A 26,561-nucleotide genomic window follows, 5' to 3' on the forward strand; every position below is an offset into this window, starting at 1 on the left:
TATCGGAAAGACATTATTTTGATTCTGCATAAAGGTAGGCTAACTTATGAGTTTGCATCACACTGAACAAAATCTTTTGTAACACCTTAAAGTTTTATATCAAGAGAAATAAAGTGTTTTTCTACCAAATATACTACTACAGGTTTTAAAATTGTAATGGACGCTGAACACACAGGAAAAGGAAGGAAGGACAAAATAAAAACCTGTGTGAACTTTCAACTATTTTTGATTTTGAACAGCTTTTCCACTGTTTCGTAGATATTTGAAAGAACACCTTTATGTTTGTTCCTATTTTGAATCACAAATTGCATTAAGTAATTTCAAGTATAGAAAAACTTACACAAATTTATATCGGATGGCATTTATTATTATTATTATTCTATGCATAATTGAGAGCTCATTAGAAGGCTAACTCCATATGAGTTTGCATCACACTGAACAAAATCTTTTTTTAACACCTTATCTTATTCAAGTTTTATATCAAGAGAAATAAAGTGTAAGAGGATACTCAACAGAATAAACAAATTACTGGTCAGCCTGTACCAATGTGGCGGCTTGCAAAAAGCTGACATTTGACTACAGGTTCAATAAAGGAAAGAGAAGTTGCAAACAGAGAAGGAAAAAAAAAGTGGCAGTAGTGGCAACAGAGAGTGGAGAGGCAGTGGGAGATGAGTGTCAGGCAGGACAGATTTGACACAGGTGTACTGGAAAAGGAAGGAAGGTCTACAAAATTATGAGGGACCAAGCTGAGTTAAACCTGTTGTGATGTATGCTTTGGACATGGTGGCAAAGCTGGACGTGGCAGATTTGAAGATGTTAAGATTTTCATTGCAATGAAAAGTACATGAAAGGGACAGCTCAGGCGGAGTTGTTTGGACACAAAGGTAGAAGACAAGACAGAAATAGTATGAACATGTCCAGAGGTGCTCACTATGTGTATATATGTACCCTGTTTCTCCTCTGTCCAAAGGATGTTGGGAGGGAATGAAACATAAATCTAATCTACAACAATCTTTTGAAATTACAGGAAGACTGAACCAGAGCTTCAATATAATGTGGTGAAGCAGATTTTAAAAAGACATGTAGCAGAAAATGGTTAACTGTGTATTCAAAACAGTTATTAATAGAAGGACCCCTGTAAAAGGGTGGACAAGTGGTAAAATGATATTATAATATAATATTTATTACATTTTTCTTATAGGTTACTTTTAGATGGATTCATTTTTATTTTTATGTGATCACACTGAAATGGCTCCGAATATAGGCCGAGGCAAAGGATGTTGAACATAAATCTCTACACAGGAAAAGAGGAAGCCACATAAAGAGGGCAACGTTGATGATAAAAATAATAAATTTTTTCACTGCCACCTGTGGCATTATTTTTGTTTCGTTGGCCTCCCTATGTGTAGACGGCCACAAGAGGGCAACGTTGGACTTTTTTTCTGCTGTGGCGTTTTTGCTCGTTGGCCTGTGTAGATCCGCAGCTGTGCTGCTGCACAAATTGCCCAACAAAGTAAAACTCAGGCGCTCACACACGGGTGTTGACAGTCTCATCTCACAGGATCTCCATCTCCGGTGTGAAAGTCGTAAGGATGTAGGTCACTCTGCGTCTTGTTTTGATATCTCGTTTCAAGCGATAACCATCTTTGAGCTCGCACCATCAAGCACTGTCGTGTTTTGATGACGCCATCACTGGGACTTTCCGGATACGTCACTAGGGGCTTCCGAGTTATTTAGCTAGCTCTGCCGCTGTGTTCATGTCGTTTAGCCGTGTAAACGTCGCTGAGTCGGTCTGGAGTACACAGCAAGAAGAACATGAACACCCCGAAGGCTCCTAAGAGCCACAAAGGGTGTGACTGTTGAGACGTCGTCGCCAGGAACGACGGTGTGAGAGAGAGGCAGAATGTCAACAACGCGGCCCCTCCTCGGAATGAGACGAGTCACCGAGCTAACGTGCCCGGAGCAGCCGGGCAGCAGACTGCCTGCGTCCGCCGGCAGGCAGCAGCAAGAGAGCCCCACAGTGGACGAGTTTACGGTGCTGGAGGATAAAGAAGATGAGCTTAAATGCGCCAAACCGAGGGTGGAGCAGGTTTTTAAAGTAGCGTTCACCATTATCGGCTTGCTGGACCACACAGGACAGTCGCACGGCAACAAAACCTTACGGCAGATATGGCTGCAGCTCAGAGGCAACAGAGAAGACGTGTCGAAGGCAAAGGTAGGATCTTAAAAACGCTTTCGCTTGCATTTCTGTGGCGAAGCCAGCAGACCAGTCTGACGACAAGTCTGTCATTATTATTCTAAGAGCAGGTCAGCTGCTGTCATTATTATTTTTAAATCAAACACAGTGCTGACTGTGCCCCTCAGTGTTGGTGCAGCTCAGAAACACGTCTGACTTGTACAATCTTATATTTGGCAGATCACGTATTAGGGTTTAAATATATTCTTCAGGCGTGCAGATGGATAGCTTGTTTAAAAGTCGTAATAGTGAGCGATGTAAAGGACAACATTTATGGCATCTCATCCTTTCTATCACAGGAAAATATGAATGATGAAATATGACCTATGAATTTTGCCCAGATAGCTAATGAAAGTAACACTACTCATAACGCTCATAAGATGATATCGCAATATTTACGCTGTGGTATCTTGTCAAATGTCATGACATTTGCTTTCATTAGTTTATTGTTGGACTGTGGAGTAGACAGCCACAAGCAGTTGGCCACACTGTCTGTCAGATATGTTAAACAGGCCATCTCGGTTTCACAATGATTTTTAGGTGGGGTTGGATACAATGTTTGTTAACTAGTTGCTATTTGTTTTAACCAAAACAAAGGCTGAAGACTCCCTTTCATGTGTCTGTACAGCCATGAGAAAAAATACTAAGCTATTACCAAACAGGTGGAGTCTGAAGGTTATATAAGAATACAGTACAATCAAAATAGTTACTGTACAGGCAAATGTGTGGGCGTCTACCTTACTACACAACCTGAAGAACAACAGGCAAAATATGTTAGCTGCTGAGAGCTCAAAGGTGTAAGAAGGTGTTTTATTTACAAGTCAAACATGAACAGACACAACTGCAGCAGAATATCATTAGTTTAGCATTTAGTTGTTTAACGCCTGGGGCTGAGTAAACATACATAATAGTTTTCTTTTTTTCCATTATTCTTATTCTTATTTATTCCTGTAGTTGTATGTCTAGCTTCAGAACTTTAAATATTTATTTTCAAATTGCTCAGTTTCTGATTGCCTTATTTATTTAGTTAGTTGTATATATATATATATATTATATATATTTATCTTTATTCTGATTCTCCTACTTCCAAATACTCCAGTTTTTGGCTAGGCATTGGCATGCCTGGGAATCTCCATATAGGAAATTATGTTTATTACAGTTTGTTTTAATTCAGCTCCCTAAACAGTTTGCAAAGTTAGTTTATTAGGTGCTAATTTCAAAGTGCCAGTATAGTCCTTTCCTTAACGAAAAGAAAGGAGACTCCACTCTTTGCCTTTATTCAGCATTTGCAATTATGTTATTTGTAGATATAATTTTAATGAGGCAGACCACTAAATTAGCAAAACAAAACAAGAAAAAATGTGCAAAAAATGGTTAAAGTCATGGATAATAACAAAGTAAAATAGCAGTTTTTAAGTTTCTAAACACCGTACATGTGAAGTTTTTGTGTCTTTGTGGAGCCATTGTGATTGTAAAATTGTAATACGTATGTAATGATCTGCTTTTTAAATGACCGTCTTATTAAGTGCTTTTTTAGGGTGAACATTTAGAGTTTGTTAAAAGTTATTATAAAAATGCAATAATAACAACAATAATAATAATAATGATAATAATGATAATAATAATAATAGAAAGAGCAGCGCTCTTTAGCACCACTGCTGGAGAGAGATTACTCATTGTGACTGATTTACCTCACCTGAAACCAAAGTCAGCTTGTTACACAGCCATCAATTTAAAAGTCATGTGATGTGTTTCTAGAGGTTTTACGGCATAATTAGTCATGCAAGGGATCTGTAAACATGTGAATCTTGATCTCAATCAGATCACTTTTGTGTGATTTCCCGGAGCATCGCTCACACTTCTGCATCTCGTGTCATGCATCTCTTTCTTTTTGGCACACTGTAACCAGCTGCTCCGAGCTCTGCCAGTCAACCGAGAAATGAATGTGGAAATGGTAATTTCACTGTGAGCCTGTTGAACTCATGATAAGAATGACATGCAAGTCGTCAGTGGCGTCCTGCTTAACTATATTAGGTTGATGCTGGCAGTTCCTCCAGTTTGGGAAATCACTACTGTTTTTCCCATGACTGCATTTCTTTTTTTCCCTTCCATAGTCCGAACATGTGATTCTGACCAGGCGTACTAGAGTCTTAGACGTCTTGTATGATTGACGTAATATTTTTTTTGTACAGATGCTACATTTTCTCTTTATCTTTGCAATGAGCAGATGGGAATGTTTATGAGCAGATAGGAATGTTTATTCCACTGTTTGTTTGGGACTCTTTCCTTAGTAAAAAGTATCCTCCAATACCATCAATACTGTGGTAACTGGTAGGAAGAGATGGATTAGGCTTAGATTTACATTTGGTAAATATCCATTGGAGAGGCATTAGACTTTATGTTGTTATAAGTTTGCTTTTAGTTTTCAGTGGTACTCAATAATATGTATTGAGTGTGGAAACAGAGTCTTAGTGATAAGTTTTAACATCAGGAACTATAGCATATGCAATAATACTTAATATTTTAAAAGGTTTGTTTGGGTTGGCCACTCATGTTTAGATTCTGTGACTGTGTTACCAGTGGACAGCCTTGCTTATTTTGCTTTGGCGTATTTTGCTTATTTTGCTATATTTTTGCTTTGGCCCTACCTTCAAGTGTTTTCACTACCAGCTGGCCTGCTGGCCAGGTGGTCATTGTCCTTGACCCTTGTCCTGGATTGCTATTGACTGATTTCGAGATTTACTCACAGTTAGAGTGCTACTCCAACCAGGACCTAGAGCAGGTAGAAAAGTGCTAAAGCTCACTGAGACTGCAGAACAAGGAGCTGCAGTCCAAGCTTCCCGGAGATGGGGCTTGTATTGCTTTGTTATGTGTAAACAAAAATAAAATAAATAATTTTTAAAAAATGCTCAAATCTTTGCAGAAACATAGAAACATTTATTTAATAATTCGTTTGAGAAAACGTGCGCTTCCTTACGCAGCACAGGCAAACACGTGTACCCTGACAGTCCCCTTTATAAATACAATCATTATTTCTAGTTGTTAAAAATCTAAAGTATATGCAGCAGTGATCTCTCAGCCTGTAGAGGTTTGTACACAGGGCCAAAGGAAACTCATTTTATTGGTTATTTTATTTTAAGAAGCCACACCCACATATTTATAGCCCTGCTCACTTTCAAATCTAACACCCTTTCTGTCTCTCCCACCACATCATTGAGTCATCATACATTGCTGGTGCTGAGTCACTTCTTATCGGCAGAGAAACACTAAAAAAATGCGAAACACTATCTGTAAGAAAGTTACCGTACCCACCAGCAGCTGATTCATCCAAACAGTTGCCACAGCCAGGAGATTCCCTAAAGCAGTGAGTAGAGTTTGGTTTCATCACGTGTCACCTTAAATACCTTACAGGTGTGTGGGCACGTCAAGCACAAGACAACACTTACTGTGTGAAATATTTATATTCTTTTTTGTATTTTTTGCTAAATACATTAAATTAGGTCATTCTGAATGTTTTCTTTTGTTTTTGTTTGTTTCCTAGATGGACGATAAACAACACTCCAGTCATAATGCAGTACTCACCGCTGTGGTTCTCTGTTACATTTTGTCTTCTCCTTGTTGTGCAGGAATATGTTCGAGGACTGTGCGACCCAGAACTGCAGAAAGAAGAGCGGTACCCGGTGGATATGCACTGTATCTTTGCTGGCGCCAGGGGCCTTTTTTTGGACAGGCTCATACGGGACACAAGTGCTGAAGTTCTGGTGCAAGAGCCGGGTTGCCTGCGGCTGTTGGGTCGGGCTGAGCCCGTGGTGATGGCTCAAAGCCGAGTTCAGCAGTTTGTGGCACTGTTCCAAGTACGAGTCTTGTTATCAGACGTAGTTTCATTCTGTAGTAGTTGCGTGACTCCGGGGGGGGGGTTGCATATATATATTGTGGAAAGCTGATGAATAGTTGTAAAATTCGTTTAACAGCAAATTAATGGCCAACTTATTCGTAGTTTTTAATCAGATGTACTCAGATTTGCTGGTTTTCAGTCATAAAATGTGAAAATTTTCTGCAAATGAATCCTTTTTGTTTTGAACTATTGATGGGACAAAATGAAAGGTACGAAGGAACGCCGTGGGCTTTCTAGAGAAAACAACTTAGCAGTCATTAAAAATTATTTAAGGAGTAGTCTACAGCATGTGATACCACACACTCAACTGTTTTTGTGTTTTGTCCAGGAGAAGCGAAGTCTACCAAGTGACAGAGAACCAACAGTAAAACGAGCATTCAAGTCCTTCGTGGAGGAAAGGGATGACAAGTACACTATGGAGCTCTTGCTGCTTCCCAGTGCCCTGAAGGAGGAGTTGCTGGGACTTGTTCACACCCCTATGAACGCAAACACCTCTTCTCTGGTTAGTGTGAACATTTTCTGGCAGCACGTAGAGCATGACCGCTGTGACCCAAGAGTTTTTGATGACAACTGCAAATTTCAAAGAGAATAAGCTGGAACTGCTGTGGGTAGTTGAGCTTGTAGCCTTGTGCTATAAGATTTAATGCTAAGATTTTAAAAAGTTTTTCTGATGCATGACTGGTATTATTTTGTGTTTAACCACAGCTCGACCCAAAAATATACCTCTGTGTTCATTAAGTTGGCGTAAGCAGCTTAAGTTTACAAACTGATCTGAAAGTAAAGGTTGGAAGGTGTGGTCAGTCAGAAGAAAGTTAACTTCAAGGTCATGTGTAATAAAAGACGTTTTTATAGTGTTGTTATAACTGTGTAGAATTAGCTGTTAATATCTGCTGACATTCTTCTACGTCCCGGCAACAAGATGCTTCCCAGCTTTACAAGTCAGTAAGAATTTCCCCCCGTTTTTACTTAGAAAACTGGTAAGCTATAGGCATTGAGCTAAAATCAGTCTCACCCCCTCACTGCTCACTTCCATTGTGAGTGTGGAGGGGAGATTTACTAACACAGATGCTAAACATACTGCCAGCCTTGGCTTTGGGTGGGTGGGTTATATTCAAAGTGTTTTTGAGAGATAGGAGTGTGTTGTAAATAAGGATCATTGTGAATCATGCATAGTAGTCCCCCATTAACCACAATGTCTTTGATTAGTTTAGAGAGCATGACTGGTGCTCTGAAACTTTTGTGATGATGCTGCAGAATTACAAATTTGGATCTGTCACCAAAATGTTGAACTAGTTATTATTTAATATGAAGCTTGTTTTAGTTTTAAAAAATATGAATTCAGTGTGATGGGGCGATTGTGGCTCAAGAGTTGGCAGTTCGTCTTGTAATCGGAAGGTTGCCGGTTCGAGCCCCGGCTCCAACAGTCTAGGTCATTGTGTCCTTGAGCAAGACACTTCACCCGTTGCCTACGGGTGGTGGTCAGAGGGCCCGGTGGCGCCAGTGTCCGGCAGCCTCACCTCTGTCAGTGCGCCCCAGGGTGGCTGTGGCTACAATGTAGCTTGCCATCACCAGTGGGTGAATGACTGAATGTAGTGTAAAGCGCTTTGGGGTCCTTAGGCAGTAAAGCGCTATACAAATACAGGCCATTTACCGTTTGAATTATTTATTTATCAACAAGTTAATGGCTTCATTGTACTTTTAGGTATTTAGAAATCATGTTTTACCAACTTATGAAGTAAGAGAGTAGTTGAAAAACAAGTTGAATGTTTTTGAAAGTCACACACTAAGTACGTCATTTCTGGCATCGGGAAGAAGAACCAGGGCGGGCACACAGGAAAGTACGATAGGAACGATGGCTATGGCAAGCATCCCAGTTTGAAAGGAACTTTTATTGTAGTTTCCTAACTGAGGCCACAACCACTGTTTTTCCTTCCCCAGACTCAGCTCAACCAGATGCTCCATCCAAGCATGTCGGAGGTTGACCAGGACCGCTCACAGAGCAGCACACCTGTGACGGAGCTCTCCAACCGCATCCTGGACACTAGTTTTGAAGAGCGAGGGACCACGCCATCATCTCTTGGCGGAGGCAGTAAAGCAGGAGGTGGAATCGGTTTAGGTCCCGAGGCAGTCCTGCTTAACAGCAATCGGCCCACGCACAAGCGGCGCTCATCAGGCAGCGAGACGCGGGATACAAAGAGACAGTACTCTCTGGAGCGGAGGGAAGAGTCGCCGGAGAGAGCAAGAGAAAGGGAGCGACAGAGGGACAGAGAGGGCCGGGGGGGCAGCAGCAGCTGTAGATCCAAAACCCCCTCTGCTTCGTCGTCCCTCTCCTCCTCAGCGAAGGCAAACACCGTATCTGGGCCCAACATGCTGGACTCCGCTGAGGGTGTCTCAGATGAGGGAGAGGCAGTCAGCCCAGAAACCAACCTCCGCTGCTTGGTCAATTTTTTCAGGTAAAGGTCACACTAGTCAAATGTTTCCAAATTAATTCCTCGGATTTATATTAGAACTCTTTGGAATTATGGTGGTCGTCTTTGGGGTCTAAAGACGACCACCATAATTTGAAATGTGGTCAGTTTTTCTTTGTTTTACATTACAGTAAGTCGAATATTACCTGGAATGAAGGATATTGTGATGGCCTTGTTTTATTGACTAAATTAACATACTCTTTGGAAGATTTATTGCTAATGAATATAAGAATTAGTTGAAATCTGAATGAAGAATAGATTTTGTATTTGAACAGAGCTCACATTTGCTTATGTACATATAAGAGACCTGCTGCCTGTTGTCCTGGTTGTTCTGATCCTGTTTAAGATGAAACATTAGGTCACTGTACGTACGCGTACAGTACAAAAATAGATTTGGATGTTCAAATTAAAGTAATACGAAGGTTCAGTGGTCCATTTGAATCACATCGAGTGGCTAACTGTTGAGTTTCACTGTGCAGTATTCCTTACTCATTTGTGGTGAGATCATAACAGAACGAGTCAACCTCACGTACCCTTTTCAGACGTGCCCCCTTTTCATTGATCTCTTAATGACTCCTGTCTTGAATGTGCAATCCAGTCAGCTTTCCCTAAAAGCCGTGATGACTAGGTGGGACATCACATAACATTTACACGTTACTTCAACTCATAATGAGTCTGAAATGCATGCTCACAAGATTTCAACACACATCTGTGAGTCTGCACGAGCTTTTCGTCAGCATGGACTGAAGCTTGAATGAAGAGAGGCAGACAGCATGTAAGGGCAGGGACGAGTGAGGTCACGTTTCACTGAAAGGAAAAGAGAACTGAGAGGAAGGGAAGAGTCGGTGTATTGGCAGAATCTGGCTGGCCAACCAAATCTCCTAGAAATTATGTTTATATTCAGCTAATTTGCAACAGTAAACATGTTTTAGAGAATTTTTCCTAGAAATTATGTGTTTATTAGCTAATTGCTTTTTTGATATTAAGGAATTATGTTAATTCAGCTAATTTGTTTAACAATAAAAAATGTTTAGAGGAATTTTTTTTTTTTTTTTTTAATGAACCAATTTGGAAAGTTGCCAAAATTGTCACTGAAAAGTTGATTCTGTTCAACTGGACGTTTTCAGTGGGAGAAACGTTTCGTCATCATCAGGTGACTTCGTCAGTCTCAGCTGACTGCAGGTTTCCAATCTTATAAACAGTACATTTGCACAATGAAACAAGCACCACTGAATGAACAATGGGCTGGGAGGTCAGTTCCTTGATCACTAATATGCAAATTCTCATGACCATTGATCAACAACCACTGATCAAAGCTCATCCTGGATGATTGAGCATGCATCAAGATATATTACATGGCACTGGATTAGATTCAGGTGGGTAAGTTATCTTAGCTCAGTAGACTTAGTAGGGTAGGGTAGGTAGAGCGTTCACCCCATGATCGGAAGGTCGGGGGTTCAAATACACCAAACGGCTACCCTGAGGTACCCCTGAGCAAGGTACCATCCCTACACACTGTTCCCCGGGTGCTGGATTGGCTGCCCATTGCTTCAATGAGTGAATGGGTTAAATGCAGGGAGTAATTTCCCTACTGGGGATTAATAAAGTATACAAAACAAAAAAAACTCTGCTGCTGAGCGGTTCGTCAGTATGAGCTGTGACAAGCATCGACAGAAAGGTGAGTTGTGTCTGAACGACACAATGAACCCAGTAATGTTACTTGATTTGTTTGAGTTTCTCTTGAACTGGAATTGAATGGCTCTCTTTACAGCCATTAAAGGCAAGCGGATGCATTGTAGCCACCAGTAATGTAACGTGCTACAAAATCACATTTTCCCCAGAACCATGGGTTACCAGCAGGAAGTGGTGGAACGTGTTGTCAAGGCAACAGGACAGACGGAAGATACCTTCCTCGTCCTTGAGAAAATTGTGGAGGAAACTAAGCGTTGTGAAGAGAGCTCGAAAGGAGGGGAAAAAGAAAGAAGACTGAACTCTGTGCGTACCCCAGATGCTCCCTCTTCATCGTCATCCGTCTCTGCAACCTCCCGCTTCAGAGAGGAGCGCGAGCTGAGCAGGCTGTCGGCGGACCCAGGGAGATCTAAAGAGAACATGAAGCCCAAACAGTATGGAAGCAGCAGTAATGGGCTTGGGCACAGGAGGCAGTGCAGCGGCAGCGAAACAAGCACTCAGCAGGTACTTGACAACTTAAAATAACTCACTTCAGCTTTACTTCTTCGTCTCACCAAGACAGCCATAGAGCCAAAGGTTTAGCTGTAGCGTGCGATCCTGTCTTCACATGTACATCTCCTATATTATTCTCTCTGCTTCTTATTATCTTTCATCTTGCTGTCTGATACCTTCACCTGAGATAACCTTTGATATCTTATCAGATATGATGCCTTTTTTAACCCGTGGCGAGGCGTTGTATAGTAACACGTGCTAAAATTTGATTCAAACCTCATTTCAGGCGATCACTATTAAGAGGAGCTTGAGCGCTCAAGGAGGAGCAGGAAACTATGAGGTTATCACAATTGACGACGATGAAGATATCATCCCCACTGATACCAAAATGGCAGACAAAATGTCTCGGATGATCACGGTGGCGCACCTCGACGCACAGTCGGGTTCCAGAACCGACTATTTGGCACGAGGAGGCGGAGGCATCTCGCAGAGGGACTACTTGTCCCGAGGTGGGACTCAGACTTTGGGAGGATCGGTGAAGGTTGAGACCGTAACGGCGCTGCGCAGCACGCCTCAGTGGCTGACTGCCACCACTGCATCCCTGGCTTCAACCACCAGTGTAGGTATTACCCCAGTGTTCAGTCAAAAATAGTGTGTGTGAAGTTTTCTGTTTAACAGGTGGCATTTTGAGGTAGCATTTTGTGCAGTGTCTCTTGTCTTTTCACACACACACAGACACGCACACGACAAAGCTGGGAATGAGCAGTTATTTTAAACGCAGCACGTGCCCGAACAGCTGGTCTGTTGGATTTATAACATCAGTGACATCACGGTTTCTTTGTCTCGTCCTCATCAGTCAGCTCAGCCCATCGCCCGACCCTCAGCCTCTTCCTATCAGACAATCGGCCACACGGGGTTCCACGGGGCAGCAGCACGGACGCCTCCCGCAAATGACCCACCGGCCCCACCGGTGACGGGCTTGGCTCGTTTCCATCAGTCGCTGAGGACTCCCTACAAACTGAACCTGCCAAACGAGCCAGGACGCCCAGACCTCAGACACATCATCATAGACGGCAGCAACGTGGCTATGGCGTGAGTGTAAAAAGACATTTATACTGAAAAGTCTGGCCTTTCCATACCAAGTAAGATATTCACATTCAGTAAAAACTTTATATACACAACTACTTTTTGTTATAGTTTCAGATCCCTCTCATCTGTCAGAAAAATATTATAAAAGGCACAATCTTATTCAGCTGACATCATTGTTTAAATATAGGATAAAATGTCAATTTTTTTTTTTCAAGGTTAGTTAACAAATTGGATGTTTTTTATGTGTTGATGCATACCCCTGAGCTCCAAGCGGGTTATTTAAAAAAACCCACCATGTCCGTTTTTCACAGGACGCCTTGCCATCCTGTGAAAAACACGTTTCAGCAGCTTGTAGCTTGTTGTCTTTAGCAACAGTAACAGCAGTTCAGCTCAGTGAGGTTTGTGCTCATTTTTTCATGCACAGCTCTCTTAAGGTCCCACAAACAGCCGTTGCACCATCGTGATTCTTTTCTGGTTCGGCTTTGCTGCTGTGCTTGAGATCAGTGTCCTGTTGCATGACATTTCAGCAAAGCTTTGGCTGTTGCACAGATGGCTTCACTCTATATACTTTGGTATATAGAGGAGTTCATGGTCAGTGCAATAAGGTTTCCAGGTGCTGTGGCAGCAAAGCAAACCTGATTATCAGCCCTCCACCACTTTTCTTAGCTGTTGCTGTGAGGTGTTTGTGCTAATTTGCAGCTTTTGGTTTTCTCCAAACCTGGTGCTGTGCATCATCTCCACTTTAGTCTCATATGTCCAATGGACTTTGTTCCTGACATCTTGGTAATGTCTTGGTCATGTTGGTTCCTGACATCTCGAGAGCTACTTTCCTGCAGCTTTTAGATTCATCTTGGAATCATGTTGGTTCAGCTTGGCAAGATGATGGTCATCAAACCATTTGATTCAGCTGTGTTAGGGATGCATCATATATACTCGAGGATAGGATTGGGCATATATGATGCAGAATACAAGCTTGAATATGAAAAAAAGACAAATATCATATATATGTATGCCAGGATTATCCACAAGGTACCATCAAGTACAAAGCTGTGCATGACTCGGTAAATCAGAAGATTTACCAGATGCTGAAAATGTTGTAGCTGCAACATTTTCAAGGCTGTCTATCTAAATCCCCATCTGCTCCTCTCACCATTATAGATAAGAGATGAAAGCAGGGTGTCAGTCAGAACGAGCATTTGTTAATCATGGCTGTAAGGACAGGATGTTGTAAGTCGCTTGATGACAAATATAATATGTGTTTTGATTGGTGTCACTTCCCGCACCTGTTTTACTCGTACCACGTTTTTCCTTTTTACTAACGAAGCTATCCACCTTCCCATCATCATCAGTTAAGGTCACACCATCTCTCACACAATACCATCTGTTGGAGCGCGTAGGTCGCAGCTACAACTGTTGTGTAGGTGCACCAAAACCTTGCCCACGCAGTCACATACTGTTGTTAGTCATCATATTTGCGAGTGATTTCACGTGTGTGTGTGTGTGTGTGATCGACGGAGCGAAAGCACGTGTAACGGCACAATATTGATGTGTGGGGGTGAAACCGTGGGGGTGTTTTTGAGAAGAAAGGCCCTTTCTAGTAAAAAATCTGTATGTTTCTTTCTGATTATTGGATAAGATATTCTTTATGTGTGTAACACAGATTATTGTGTTGGCTCTGTGCTGGCACTCTTCCTCCCGGATGACCCTCTCCTGCCCTCTCATTTTTGCAGCTACTTCCTTTCATGTTCTTACTTCATCGTCCCTCCTTACCAGAAGTATGTCTAAAGGAAACGCACAAGTCAGCACTGTGACTCAGTTTTGATCATTATTGTATTTAATACGCAACGCAAAATGAGCCAAAATCAATGCAGTTGCTTTCCTGTACAGACACAGGAAGAGATTTTCTTGTATATTTATTGAAATAATCACACCTGCCTTAAATGACTAAAGTAATTTGAGTTTCGGGGATGAAGGCACTGATCCTGAAGGAGGTTATGGGGTTATGTAAAGTTTTGAAATGTGTTCCCTTGTCAGGTTTGCTCGGTGATTTTTAGATTGCATAATCTCTTCCTGCTGTTTTCTCATTCATCACTTTCTCTATCAGCGGCGAGTGGAACTCCCCCTGACTTTGCACTTTAGGCTTTGACCACAAGCTGAAGTTTATCTTGTTGTGCAGCGTCCGTGTGCACTCTCTGCCTCGACTCTGTGCATCTGCAAGACGTCGGAGACGATGAGTTTATCAGCTTCGAGCGTCCGCCCGAATATGAAGAGCCATGTTGTGAAATACAGGGCACTTTCTCACAGCATTTTTTACAATTTGGCATTATTACAAGAATGATATTACTGAGATATTAATAAGAATATTATAATGGCACCATTACATGAAGAATTCAGGTGGACATCAAATTTCATAGTGTAAAGTTTCCGTTTCACAGTTCTCGTGTTTTAAGGAACTCGCTGTGTGAAGTCACTACAATCAAAGATGAATTATCATGTCGATGTTAAAAACAGCTCTGCTTGTTTTTGGCAGAGTGTATACAGACGGATCTCGTTGCCACTTTCTACTTTAAGCTTGTTGCATCATTATTTTATCTGTTTATTTATTTTTGGTCAGACTTGTGTCACTTTTTGGAACTGCTAAGGTTTTAAACGCTGTATGAAGAGAGTAGAGCAGCTGACCAGGATGTGAGCTGGTCATCTCTGCTTTACCGCAGCACATGTAAGACTTCTGAACACGATAGTAACTCTGTATACAGGGAAGTACGCAGGGCAGACAAAACCGGAATTCACATGATGGGGAAAAAAAAAAAGAATGAACAGAAGCTTCATTCATAAAGCAGCATTTAATTATTTCCTCAAGAACATCAGCTTTCCAAAACAGAAATCTGCAGTTCCAGTCTAGTTTTCCCTGTTTCATCGTTTATTAGCCGCCGTTTTAGTTGTACATTCGGTCCTTAGTGAAGAAAAGGGGAACTTGTGCCAGTCTGTTTTTGTATATCAAACAGGGGTCACAGAAGCCTTATACACTACTACTGTAAGATTTTAACATTTCCTCTGAAAATAACCATGTGCACAAGATTTCCCCCAAACATAAAAATCCACTGATGGGCTGCCAGCGTTGACGCGTGTGCCGTTTCTCCCGAGGTGGTGATTGTTGAGGTGTACGAATGACGCTGAACAAAGTGCCAAAAAGGCCAAATATTTAAAAATACCTCCGTGGCTGATAAGATTTTTGGGTCTGTGGATTTCAGCAAGAGAGGCCAACTTCCTGCTGCTGTGAGGGAGTTTCTCATGTCTGCTGCCGTGTGCTGCTTTTGTTGTTCTGTGGTTTTCTGCGTCCTAGCGACCGATGTTGTATTACAGCTATCTGACGTGCGCATATGGAGGTCGTGCACGTCATCGACAAGAATCTGGGTCAGCTGACGATGCGCCCTGCATTATGTATTTGTTTGTGTTTATTAATGAATTCCCAGGTTTGTAGTGACTTCTTTTGCCCACACATCACCTGAAATGTGTTTATGTGTGTTCAGCGTTTGTGGTGATTGCCTTATTTGGGCGGCGGCGTGGGGGGGGCTTATTACTGTGCATTACTTCTGTTTTTATGGGTTTGTTGTCTTCTCCAGTTAACTGTGTCCTTCTCCTTCTCGTCCTCACTTCTGCAGTCATGGCCTTCATCGGTTCTTCTCCTGTCGTGGTATAGCACTAGCAGTGGAGACATTTTGGAAGAGAGGACACAGGGAAATCACAGTCTTTGTCCCCCAGTGGCGTCAAAAGAGGGATCGACTAACAACAGGTACAACAGGTGTATACAGCCCAGTCTTCACATGTGTATTAAAATATTTTAACAGAGTATCTGTTTGTCTTTCCTTTGGTCCTTTGTTGTCTTGGAGACACAGCCACAAAAAAGCATCAGCAGGCTTTTGATTGTTCCCATGTGTATTCGATTTATTTACAGTTCATTCACTTGTGATAAATCAAATACAAATATTCAAACTAGAGATGGACCGATCCGATATTACGTATCGGTATCGGTCCGATACTGACCTAAATTACTGGATCGGATATCGTCGAGAAATAAAAAATGTAATCCGATCCATTAAATATCAAAAAACCACCTCACAAAACTTGCGACACGGCGTAACTTTGCTCATAACCGTAGCACGTCGGAGCAGTATGCTCACGTGATAGAGCGGCTGTGTGTATTTGTAGCCTCGCTACCAAACCAGCATTTCATCTCCAAGGAAGTTATCCCAGAGAGAAGTAAAGCAAGTGTGTAAGTTCATCTCTGAATGTTTATAAAGCGTTCCCATGTTAAGCTTAACAACCGATATATGGAGCGACTGCCTCTCTCTCTCCCTCTCCTGCTGCTACTTCAGTCGTGAAACTGCTTAATGATCAGCTGATCGGCTTTTCTGTCGCGAGTCCGTCTCTCTTCTTTGTTTTTGGCCCACTTTGCACCAGAAAGAGGAAACCAGCGGCTGAACAACAGCAGCACGTTTAAGCTTGATAAGCTGTTAGAATTTATTTAATATTACTTTCTACACCAGGATCCTTTTCTACGTAGCTGACGGCTGGTAACTGTGCAGGGGCGGATCTAGCAAAGTTTAGCCAAGGGGGCCGATAGGGCATGAACAGGGAAAAGGGGGCACAAAGACATACTTTTCTTTCTTATTCTCATTTAAAATGTCTCGCTTTTAATAAATAATTATCTGAATCTTACACCCAAAGTTTTAATCTGATGTAAAATGTATAGAAGTCCATTACTGTATATAGTAACTATTAAGTCTAATATATACCTTAGTGAGCTATAGTACTTTTTCCTTTGGGCAGGTCCATCTGTGCAGTCTGCAATTCTGTAGAAGAAAGATGTTGAATCTATTTAATTATTCTTGAAAAATAATTTATTTCTGTGCATTTTTTTCACCCTGCATCAAATTAAAGTTGATTACATCGATTAAGCATCATGAGGGTGGGGTGGTTGGGGTGGTTTTTTTTTTTTTTTTTTGCTGGGAGTTGGCAACCCTATTAGTTAGGTTGCTTAATATTTCTGCTAAGTACTCCTTAAAATACCAGAATAGGGAGGATGGAGCAGGTTTAAGTTTATTAGATTGATCAGTGTTGCTGAACTATGAAATATTTTGGGCGCAGTGTATTTTTTACATACAGGTATAATAGAATAGCTTTAGTGTTGTTGTTTATTTAAACTTGAGTATGAACTTATACAAAATGCAGCAAGATAATAAAAAACACACTGTATCGGATTCATATCGGTATCGGCAGATATCCAAATTTATGATATCGGTATCGGACATAAAAAAAGTGGTATCGTGCCATCTCTAATTCAAACGGGTTGCTTTAGTAGAAACACAGAAACATTTTTTTTCTGCTGAAACTCTGTATTTAACACAGCTGAAGGTCATATCAGCAGCAGTACTTCTGGAGCAGCTGTTTCGGTTCTTGTCTTGCAGGTCGTTGCGTTACGGGAACCAAACAAACCTGTTTAGTAGACATGTGTGTTCACTTTGCCGTCATTGTTTTTACTGACACAGCCGGCGGTGTTTTCTTACAGAGCAACATTTTCTAAACCAGCTAGAAGACCTGAGGCTGCTCTCTTTCACCCCCTCCAGGGAAGTCTGTGGCCAGAGGATATCCTCACATGATGACAGGTACACCCTGAAAACACTTTGTATCTAAGGGCACAGAGACTGATGGACAAAGACCGAATAACTGAATTGCTCAGTTGTTGTAAGTTCCCTTGTGTGTATTCGCCCCCAGACTCACCCCGCTGACCTTCATCTGTACTGTATTTTTCTAACCGATGACTAGAAGATAGATGTAGATACATGATGACTTTATGATGATGTTTTAAAGCCCAGATCATTCACCATAAAACTGACCAGCACCTATAATATTAATATAATCACCACATATAATATTTTTGAACTCTGGGAAAATCCTGAGTGTCCTTTTTTTCTCCCCGTCAGGTTTATGCTCCACCTAGCAGAAAAAACAGACGGCATCATTGTAACCAATGACAACCTGAGGGATTTTGTCGACACCTCGGACACCTGGCGCAGGATCATCCAAGAGAGGTGATTGTATGTTGTGTATACAGCTTAGTGAGTCATTCGCTTGCATGTTGCATTACCTAACATGGCACTGGAAAGTCCACACAGGCAGCAATGTTAAAGGTTGAAATTCTATTTAAAACCATTTTATTTACATTTACTATCAATCAGCGAGTCCTTTATAGGAAGAGGAAGCTGAGAATTCATGTGTGTGCAGGAAACTAAAGGGGTACGGCATTTTTACGTGTGTCACCAATCAAAGGATCTGGTTTTTTGGTGACTAATAGTGAATAATGCATTTTATTACTCCTTAATGAGAATTTCATATTGCTACATCAGTTAAAGCAACGTATTTAATGTGGCTAAGAGATGTCTTTAAATGATTGATTTTTGAACACACATCGTGTCCTTCACACGTTTTTGGTCACGCAGGAGAACCATTGAAAAAGTATTGAGGAAAATAAATCAGTTTATATCAACCATTCATACTCTGCTGTATCTGCAGAGAGTGTTGTAAACCACTCAGACATACTTATATTCTGATGAATACAGAAATTACTCTCAGCGCACCTAGTATGCCGATATTGCCCATTTACAGTTAAGGCTACAATAAAATAAATGCAAACTGAATAAATATATTGAAACTTTATATAAATCAGTGATCACAAAGAGTGTTTGTATTGAAAGTAGCTATGTAACATTTTCCATGACTTCTATCATACGGTGCACCACCAGAGTCCGTATGAAGGGCTAAATGTATGAGACTGTGGGATTGTGTCGCCCCCTGTTGGTCGGTGTCTCGGTTAAAGACCCCCTTTGTACAGGAAACCGCTGTGTGAGTTGGTGTGACGCCATCCAGCGCTGCTGTCATGGGTTAATTCCTGGTTGTGACTGCTTACACAGAGAGCGGCTCTCCCCCGTACACAAGCTCTGTTTATTTAAGGCTGTTTTGTGCAGGCTGACTAGTTCAGCCTTCACCAGGGGGAAAATTAGCTTAGCTTATAATTCCATGACAACAATCTCAGATACTGTGAAGTTTTTATTTTTTATTTCAAACTGGTTTAATAAAGATGCTACTGGAGGGAGAGACTCATCACTGACTCTAACCATATTTCTCATTTCCACATACCTGTAAACATACTGTGACTCAGTGTGACATACAGTGGCTTGTAAAAGTATTCGGCCCCCTTGAACTTTTCCACATTTTGTCACATTACAGCCACAAACATGAATCAATTTTATTGGAATTCCAGGTGAAAGACCAATACAAAGTGGTGTACGTGAGAAGTGGAGCGAAAATCATACATGATTCCAAACATTTTTACAAATAAATAACTGAAAAGTGGGGTGTGCGTAATTATTCAGCCCCTGAGTCAATACTTTGTAGAACCACCTTTTGCTGCAGTTACAGCTGCCAGTCTTTTAGGGTATGTCTCTACCAGCTTTGCACATCTACAGACTGAAATCCTTGCCCATTCTTCTTTGCAAAACAGCTCCAGCTCAGTCAGTTTAGATGGACAGCGTTTGTGAACAGCAGTTTTCAGATCTTGCCACAGATTCTCGATTGGATTTAGATCTGGACTTTGACTGGGCCATTCTAACACATGGATATGTTTTGTTTTAAACCATTCCATTGTTGCCCTGGCTTTATGTTTAGGGTCGTTGTCCTGCTGGAAGGTGAACCTCCGCCCCAGTCTCAAGTCTTTTGCAGACTCCAAGAGGTTTTCTTCCAAGATTGCCCTGTATTTGGCTCCATCCATCTTCCCATCAACTCTGACCAGCTTCCCTGTCCCTGCTGAAGAGAAGCACCCCAGAGCATGATGCTGCCACCACCATATGTGACAGTGGGGATGGTGTGTTCAGAGTGATGTGCAGTGTTAGTTTTCCGCCACACATAGCGTTTTGCATTTTGGCCAAAAGTTCCATTTTGGTCTCATCTGACCAGAGCACCTTCTTCCACATGTTTGCTGTGTCCCCACATGGCTTGTGGCAAACTGCAAACAGGACTTCTTATGGTTTTCTGTTAACAATGGCTTTCTTCTTGCCACTCTTCCATAAAGGCCAACTTTGTGCAGTGCACGACTAATAGTTGTCCTATGGACAGATTCCCCCACCTGAGTTGTAGATCTCTGCAGCTCGTCCAGAGTCACCATGGGCCTCTTAGCTGCATTTCTGATCAGCGCTCTCCTTGTTCGACCTGTGAGTTTAGGTGGGACGGCCTTGTCTTGGTAGATTTACAGTTGTGCCATACTCCTTCCATTTCTGAATGATGGCTTGAACAGTGCTCGTGGGATGTTCAAGGCTTGGGAAATCTTTTGTAGCCTAAGCCTGCTTTAAATTTCTCAATAACTTTATCCCTGACCTGTCTGGTGTGTTCTTTGGACTTCATGGTGTTGTTGCTCCCAATATTCTCTTAGACAACTTCTGAGGCTGTCACAGGGCAGTTGTGGAACTGTTTTGCAAAGAAGAATGGGCAAGGATTTCAGTCTCTAGATGTGCAAAGCTGGTAGAGACATACCCTAAAAGACTGGCAGCTGTAACTGCAGCAAAAGGTGGTTCTACAAAGTATTGACTCAGGGGCTGAATAATTACGCACACCCACTTTTCAGTTATTTATTTGTAAAAATGTTTGGAATCATGTATGATTTTTGTTCCACTTCTCACGTGTACACCACTTTGTATTGGTCTTTCACCTGGAATTCCAATAAAATTGATTCATGTTTGTGGCTGTAATGTGACAAAATGTGGAAAAGTTCAAGGGGGCCGAATACTTTTACAAGCCACTGTATTTCTTCATCAACAAACAACAAAACTCTAAACATTTTTCAATAATTTTCACAGACTAATTATTTTTAAAACTTTTTTTTATTGGGGGAAAAACAGACATTTGTACCTAAATCAGTACTTTCATGGAAAACGCTGTTAATTTGTCAGCAACAATATTAAGTCATTTCTAGGAAGGTATGAGCAAAGAAACTAAAAGTGTGTCTTCCTTTGTTCTGCATCGCCTGGATCTCCTGGTGCATTGATGATCTTGTCTGAACTCCAGAGTACTTTCCAGCTTTTGTAGTGATGTTAAAATTTCAAGAATAAAATGTAGTTATTAGAAATCAGTAATTCAACATGTAGTATGTCAACAGTAAGAATTTAAAAGCTGCAGAAAAGCAACACTAGTTTAAGAGGAGTTACTTGGATGTTACAGTTTGTGAATTTGTCCACTTTGACCGGCAGATTGCTTCAGTTTACTTTTGTGGAGGACCACTTCATGATCCCCGATGACCCTCTGGGAAAGGACGGACCTCACCTTGACATCTTCCTCCGTAAAGACAGCTGGTGTGTGATGAAATACTGAGGCCATGTCGGGTCAGTGTTGGTTACTGTGCTGTGCACTGCTCCTTCTTACACCCTCTCTTTCTCTTCCTGTCAGGAGAGCTCCGGGCACGCCTCCGCCTCTCAGACCCCCGGACCTCCGTCCTCCCTCACAGCAGCAGCCAGTTTACGTGCAAGCTGTTCACTCTACCCCGCGGACCCCCACCTCCCTGATGGCCCACACCACTGCGCACTGGCCCCACTCTGGGCCCCCAGAATGGCACCCACCTCGCCGTTCTCCCTCACCCTCTCCCTCACCTCCACCCCAGCGGTCGCCGGGGGAGACATCAGAGCTGAAGAGAAAACTGTACGACATCTTCCCCGACCAGAAGCAGCGGATCGACCGCATCCTCAGCGACAACCCGTACATGAGAGACCTGAACGCCCTTTCTGGGTTGCTGCTCGGATAAAGAACTATCTCAGCTATGAGGATCAGCAGATATACACGCAGTGCATATATATAAAAATAATTTATTTTACCATCTCTTCCAGCTTGGAGGACTTTTTTTTTAAATTATTGTTATTTTTCATCGAGACTGATCGTCAAACTGGCTGCTACTATTGAAACCTATTGTTTGGGACGATCTACTTTCTCTCTCCTTCTTCCTTCACTTTCAGGTCGATTAAGGTCGACAGCACCGGTGTCGGCGCCGCCGAAATGTTGAGTTGCCACATTTGTCAAACAAGAAAAGTCTCTAGGTAATAAATCATTTCTTTGTTTCTCGACAACAGTCCAGTTTCCATGAATGTGGGACCAGCACTGGGCGCGCTCTTTTTGGACCGTGGCACCAGATCAGCGCACGACCGTTTCTCTCCTGAACTTTGCTGATTTCTTAATACAGACTCTCAGATTGGTTCTCCAGCTTTATGTTGAGACACGAGTGACGCTGGCAGGTTTTTGCATGTTTTGAAACTTTCAGCAAAGCATTTTTTTTTTTTTTTCCCCACTGTCAAGCAGTACCAGGCTACGAAACCTAACATCGGTTTGTGCAGTTTGGAGTCGTTCAACATTAACATGGGAAATTTAAAAGAACACTTTGATTTCGTTTGCAGTGCATCGAATTGCGTTTTAATCGAGACAGCCAGAATTTCAGGAAGCATGATGAGATCAGTCGGATTAAAGTGTAAACAGTGACTAGAAATCCCCAAAAGCAGTAGTTGGTCAAAAGTTGAGCAGGAAATTACATTAGAGCTTCTATTTTAGCAGCTGAGCACGTTAAAGAAACGGCCTTAGGCGTGCTCGTGGCCAACATTTAGAGGCTGTTGTTCACAAGCCATTTCTCAGAGTTACGATACGTGTGCATATTCAAACTGAATTTAAACAACTACCAAAAAACGTTTCTAGTTAATTAAACTAGCCCCATCCAACTCTGCCTTCTCAAACCCAGTTTTAGATGCTTTCCCCCCTTCAAAGGTAGACCATTATAAACTGTTTTATTTAATCTCATTGGTGATTTTTCTTTTTCATATGATATTTGCAGAAAGTCCCTTCTCTCTCATAGTTCTGTGTTCTTTCTCAAAGCTGCACTTTATAAATGATCTCTGAAGAAAGCCTGAATTTGCTGCTCTGATGATCTCTTCAAAGTGACGTTTCTTCCCAAACTGACCCGCTCTGGGTTAAAAGTTTCTGTCTGTAGCCGACACGTGTCAGTTGTCTGACCTTGAATGGAAACAAACACTAAAACAGTTTAGACTTACCCTTTGAAAATTAATTTACATTTAAAATGACGGATCACAAGTTTGCTCACAAAAAAAGATGACAGAGTTTAAATTACAGATGTACCGCACTGAAGGCTGCAGCGGTGTAAAACAAGTTTCAGCCTCACACACCCTGAGCTGCAGCTTGCATATTTAATGTGCATCTGATTATGTAACATACAAACACTTCATCTTGTGAGAAAAGAATCTCTGCACAAAAACTTCACAAGGTGTCAAAAATAACTTTTTTTTTTTTTTTACTTGCTATGTTGTTATCGTAACGATTACTGAAGGATTTATTTTCTCTTGTATTATAATTCTTTTGTGTATATTGATTTCGTTTTTGTAAATATGCGCATTTTTGGCTACAGTGCACATATGGTTCTATGTATGTGGAAAAAGAATAAAATGCAGCATTCTCCATAAAAAATGGGCAACTCTCGTGTCTGCTTACTTTTAATGTCTTAAATATTGTACAAGAAGGCTCATCGCCTCAAACATGCTAAGAATGTGAGAAGTTTTTGAGAGATCTCTTCCGGGGTGATTGTATTTTAATTATATTTACGTACAAACTAAGACAAAATAAAAATAAATTTCTTTAAAACAACCACCCTGAGGAGGCACTGATTGCATTGCTTTTAACACTGTATTTTTATATTTTTGCTACATATCTATTCAGCCAATCACATGTGCATTTAGGTATAGTCAGGATGACCTGCTGAAGTTCCAACTGAGCATCAGAATGGGGAAGAACTGATTTCAGCTGCACGGAACTATTCCTGTTTCTTACTGCCTGCGTGATCTACCTGTCTAACCTCAAAGCCTGCCCTACATCCACATGAGAAACTAAGGAGGCCACCAGATGCATTAAGAGCAGTATCACAGGGATGTACTAGAACTGCTTTTTTTTGTAAATTCCACCACTCACATGTTTAACTATCTGAACTGAATCAATGAAAAGCTCCCTGTATGCACATCACTACCTTATAAAGCAGCAGTAGATTTTTTTTCCATTAAGGGTTAGGGTTGTATTTGAAGAGCTTGCATTGAATTATAAATCACATCAGTGCATATATGTTACACGTTACCTAAGCCCACCGTCTGGCACAAAGTTTCAGTCAGTGTCAGGCAGCAGGTCTCAGTGTTTGCTGTAAGCTTTGCATTTCCCTACTTCTCTGGCTAACATCTGTCACAGCTGGTTTACTCCCAGGGGAACAGTGATTCCTGCCTGGGGTGCAGATGTGGCTTGGAGGGCTTTCACGCCGATTGTCCAGCTCTCCCTCCAGTAGGTCTTGGTTTCTTCCCTGAATGTCTCCTAAATGCTTCACTCTAACTGAATATTGCTGTAGACATCAGCACTTCCAGCTGTTTTCTAACGTCCACTCGTAATGCTTCTGTAAAAACGAATGGACAGTGGACTAGTTTACTATTGGTTTGAACATCGTTGCAGATTGTCCCACTTTGTTTTGTATCTTAAATTAGTTCTTTAATAGCTCCGTTACTTTTCTTTCCTTCCATTCATTCATTCATTCATTCATTTCCATACCCATTTATCTGATTCAGCATCGTGGGGGCGACCCAGCTAAACACTGTGCTGCCAAGGCTCTTACCTGCATTTCTTCCTGCTCTATGACCACTCCTAACAGTTATGAGACACCTGTAATGACAACATAGACCTGAAATGGACATTGTATTTTATGTTGTTCCCTGTAGACCTGAAAAGTTTTCAAATGAACCGACTGTCGGGGAGATCAGCTTTTACTATTACAATGAATTTTATTCAATTTCACGATGGCCACAATCTTTTAAAATTGTACTTCACCTAGCCCCCATCATGTTTTAGCATTTGAGCTTCTAATCATAATTCCAATTTTGTTTTAAATGTTTTGTCTTTTAAACTTGGCTCATTGCTTCATGCTGATATTACAATATTTTTACCTGAACACCCTTCACAAATCTCAAGCTCAACAACAACAAACTGGGAAAGAAAACAAAAGCTTCCAAAATGCTGATAAATGAAGGTTTACAACAGGAAGACCAATAAAATAAAAAACGTCAAAAACAGGAGGCGCATCCACTGAACTGGATATGTTAGATGTAGATTTACTTACATTCATTTCTTTGCTTGTCAAAAACTGAGGTACTGTCAGTTTTACAGTCGTTATCGTGTTGAATCCAAAAGCCTCAGAGAAAAAACAAATGAAGAAAAAGCACAGAGTATGAAAAAGATAGATTTATTTAATGACAAATTAAAACAGAAGAAGTGGAGGACTTCAGGGAGAGCAGCAACTTTACTGAGACTCCAAATGAGGAGAAATGGAGAGATGATTGGCTTGAACTCCCTCAATCCTTGAACAAAAAGAAAGGGCTCGAGGGGGAAGACTTACCACACAAACGAGAGGACAGCAGGACAAATAAGTGAAGAGGAAATAAAATAAAGCAACCCAACTCTGGAAGAAAAGAAACCTTCAGAAGAACGACAACTTGTTTTTTTTTTTTTTTCTTAAACTACAAACACTGAAGTTTAGCCACAACTTTTACAATTGCTTTTTAATGTTTGTTTTTAAAATTCAATACAAAAACTGATAATTGTCATAATCTCCATGTAATAATAACAATAGCAACATTGTAACGGTAGAAACTGTCCCTCATTCCTGGTTGGGTGATCAGTCAATCACTGAGGCCGAGCACAAACGAAAGAAGCGAAAAAATGAGCAGGTTTTCAGCAAAGACAGCCATCCCTCTCTCTCTCTCTCACACTCACACACACACACACAGTTCCAAAGAAATAGACTTGAAAAATAAACAATTCTTCAACTGAAATGCAGTGTTTAGGTTTGTTTTTCCTCCTTGTTCTAAAAAAACAAAAGGACCCATTTGTTCCTTGGTCAATTTATTACACTTGCACACAGAGCCTGTAATGCAAAGAGCAATGTGCGTTTGTGCATGTCAGAAAGCTGTTGATGTGTCCACTTTGAAAATAAAACTTCAAAATTAAAAAAAAAAAAAAAAAAAAAGGTAAAACTCCAGGGCTGACGTAGCTGAGGGCCTTCTTACATCCAAACAGTATAACAGCAAAGTTTAATAATTGATGACAACAGTCAACAATTTAATAGCAAGCATCCGATGCGCAATCTTTAGCTTTGGGGGGAGGAACCGGTGTGGAGCAGAAGGAAGCAAAAAGAGCTCGCGCAGTTGTAGTAATCCCGGGACCCTTTAGACAGATCCAAGCTTCTTTTCCTGGACATTACTTGGGGGTTAGGGTGCTACAGCCATCCATGTCTGTGAGTGATGATCCCAATCACAGGTGAAGATAAACATTTCAGATAAAGATTTTTAGGGACTCAGGGTTCCAGTTTGAAATAGTCAATAGCAGCCACAGCCACGGTCATAGTCCTGCGAGGGTGGGGAGCATGGGAACCGTTCCATTCAGAGTGAGGGAAAGTGTGGGGGGACTTGAGGGGTACTGAGGTGGATTACAAACAGGAGGTGCTAGCTGTCTCGCAAGTCCTCCAGCACTGACCAGGAGTCCATTTTGAACTATAGCTTGATCCTTT

General features: G+C 41.4%; 1 protein-coding gene across 1 annotated transcript; it reads left to right on the plus strand.

Annotated features, from left to right (window-relative positions):
• The first annotated feature begins 1,445 nt into the window (after window positions 1–1,445).
• Window positions 1,446–23,434, plus strand: n4bp1 (nedd4 binding protein 1). The gene is made up of 12 exons (XM_039614214.1): window positions 1,446–2,215; window positions 5,863–6,090; window positions 6,460–6,633; window positions 8,070–8,584; window positions 10,441–10,792; window positions 11,067–11,399; window positions 11,637–11,872; window positions 15,532–15,662; window positions 17,439–17,535; window positions 17,854–17,961; window positions 21,169–21,270; window positions 21,365–23,434. The coding sequence occupies exons 1-12, from the start codon at window positions 1,904–1,906 to the stop codon at window positions 21,714–21,716; spliced, it is 2,940 nt and encodes a 979-aa protein (XP_039470148.1). The 5' UTR covers window positions 1,446–1,903; the 3' UTR covers window positions 21,717–23,434.
• The last annotated feature ends 3,127 nt before the right edge of the window (window positions 23,435–26,561 follow it).

Source organism: Oreochromis aureus, linkage group 7 (assembly GCF_013358895.1).
Source record: "Oreochromis aureus strain Israel breed Guangdong linkage group 7, ZZ_aureus, whole genome shotgun sequence".
In the NCBI taxonomy this organism is placed as follows: Eukaryota; Metazoa; Chordata; class Actinopteri; order Cichliformes; family Cichlidae; genus Oreochromis; species Oreochromis aureus.

Coding starts and splice junctions, on each gene's coding strand:
- n4bp1 (XM_039614214.1), top strand. CDS start 1,904: ATGTCAACAACGCGGCCCCTCCTCGGAATGAGACGAGTCACCGAGCTA. Junction 6,634..8,069: donor ACGCAAACACCTCTTCTCTG/GTTAGTGTGAAC, acceptor TTCCTTCCCCAG/ACTCAGCTCAACCAGATGCT. Junction 15,663..17,438: donor GAGGGATCGACTAACAACAG/GTACAACAGGTG, acceptor GTTTTCTTACAG/AGCAACATTTTCTAAACCAG.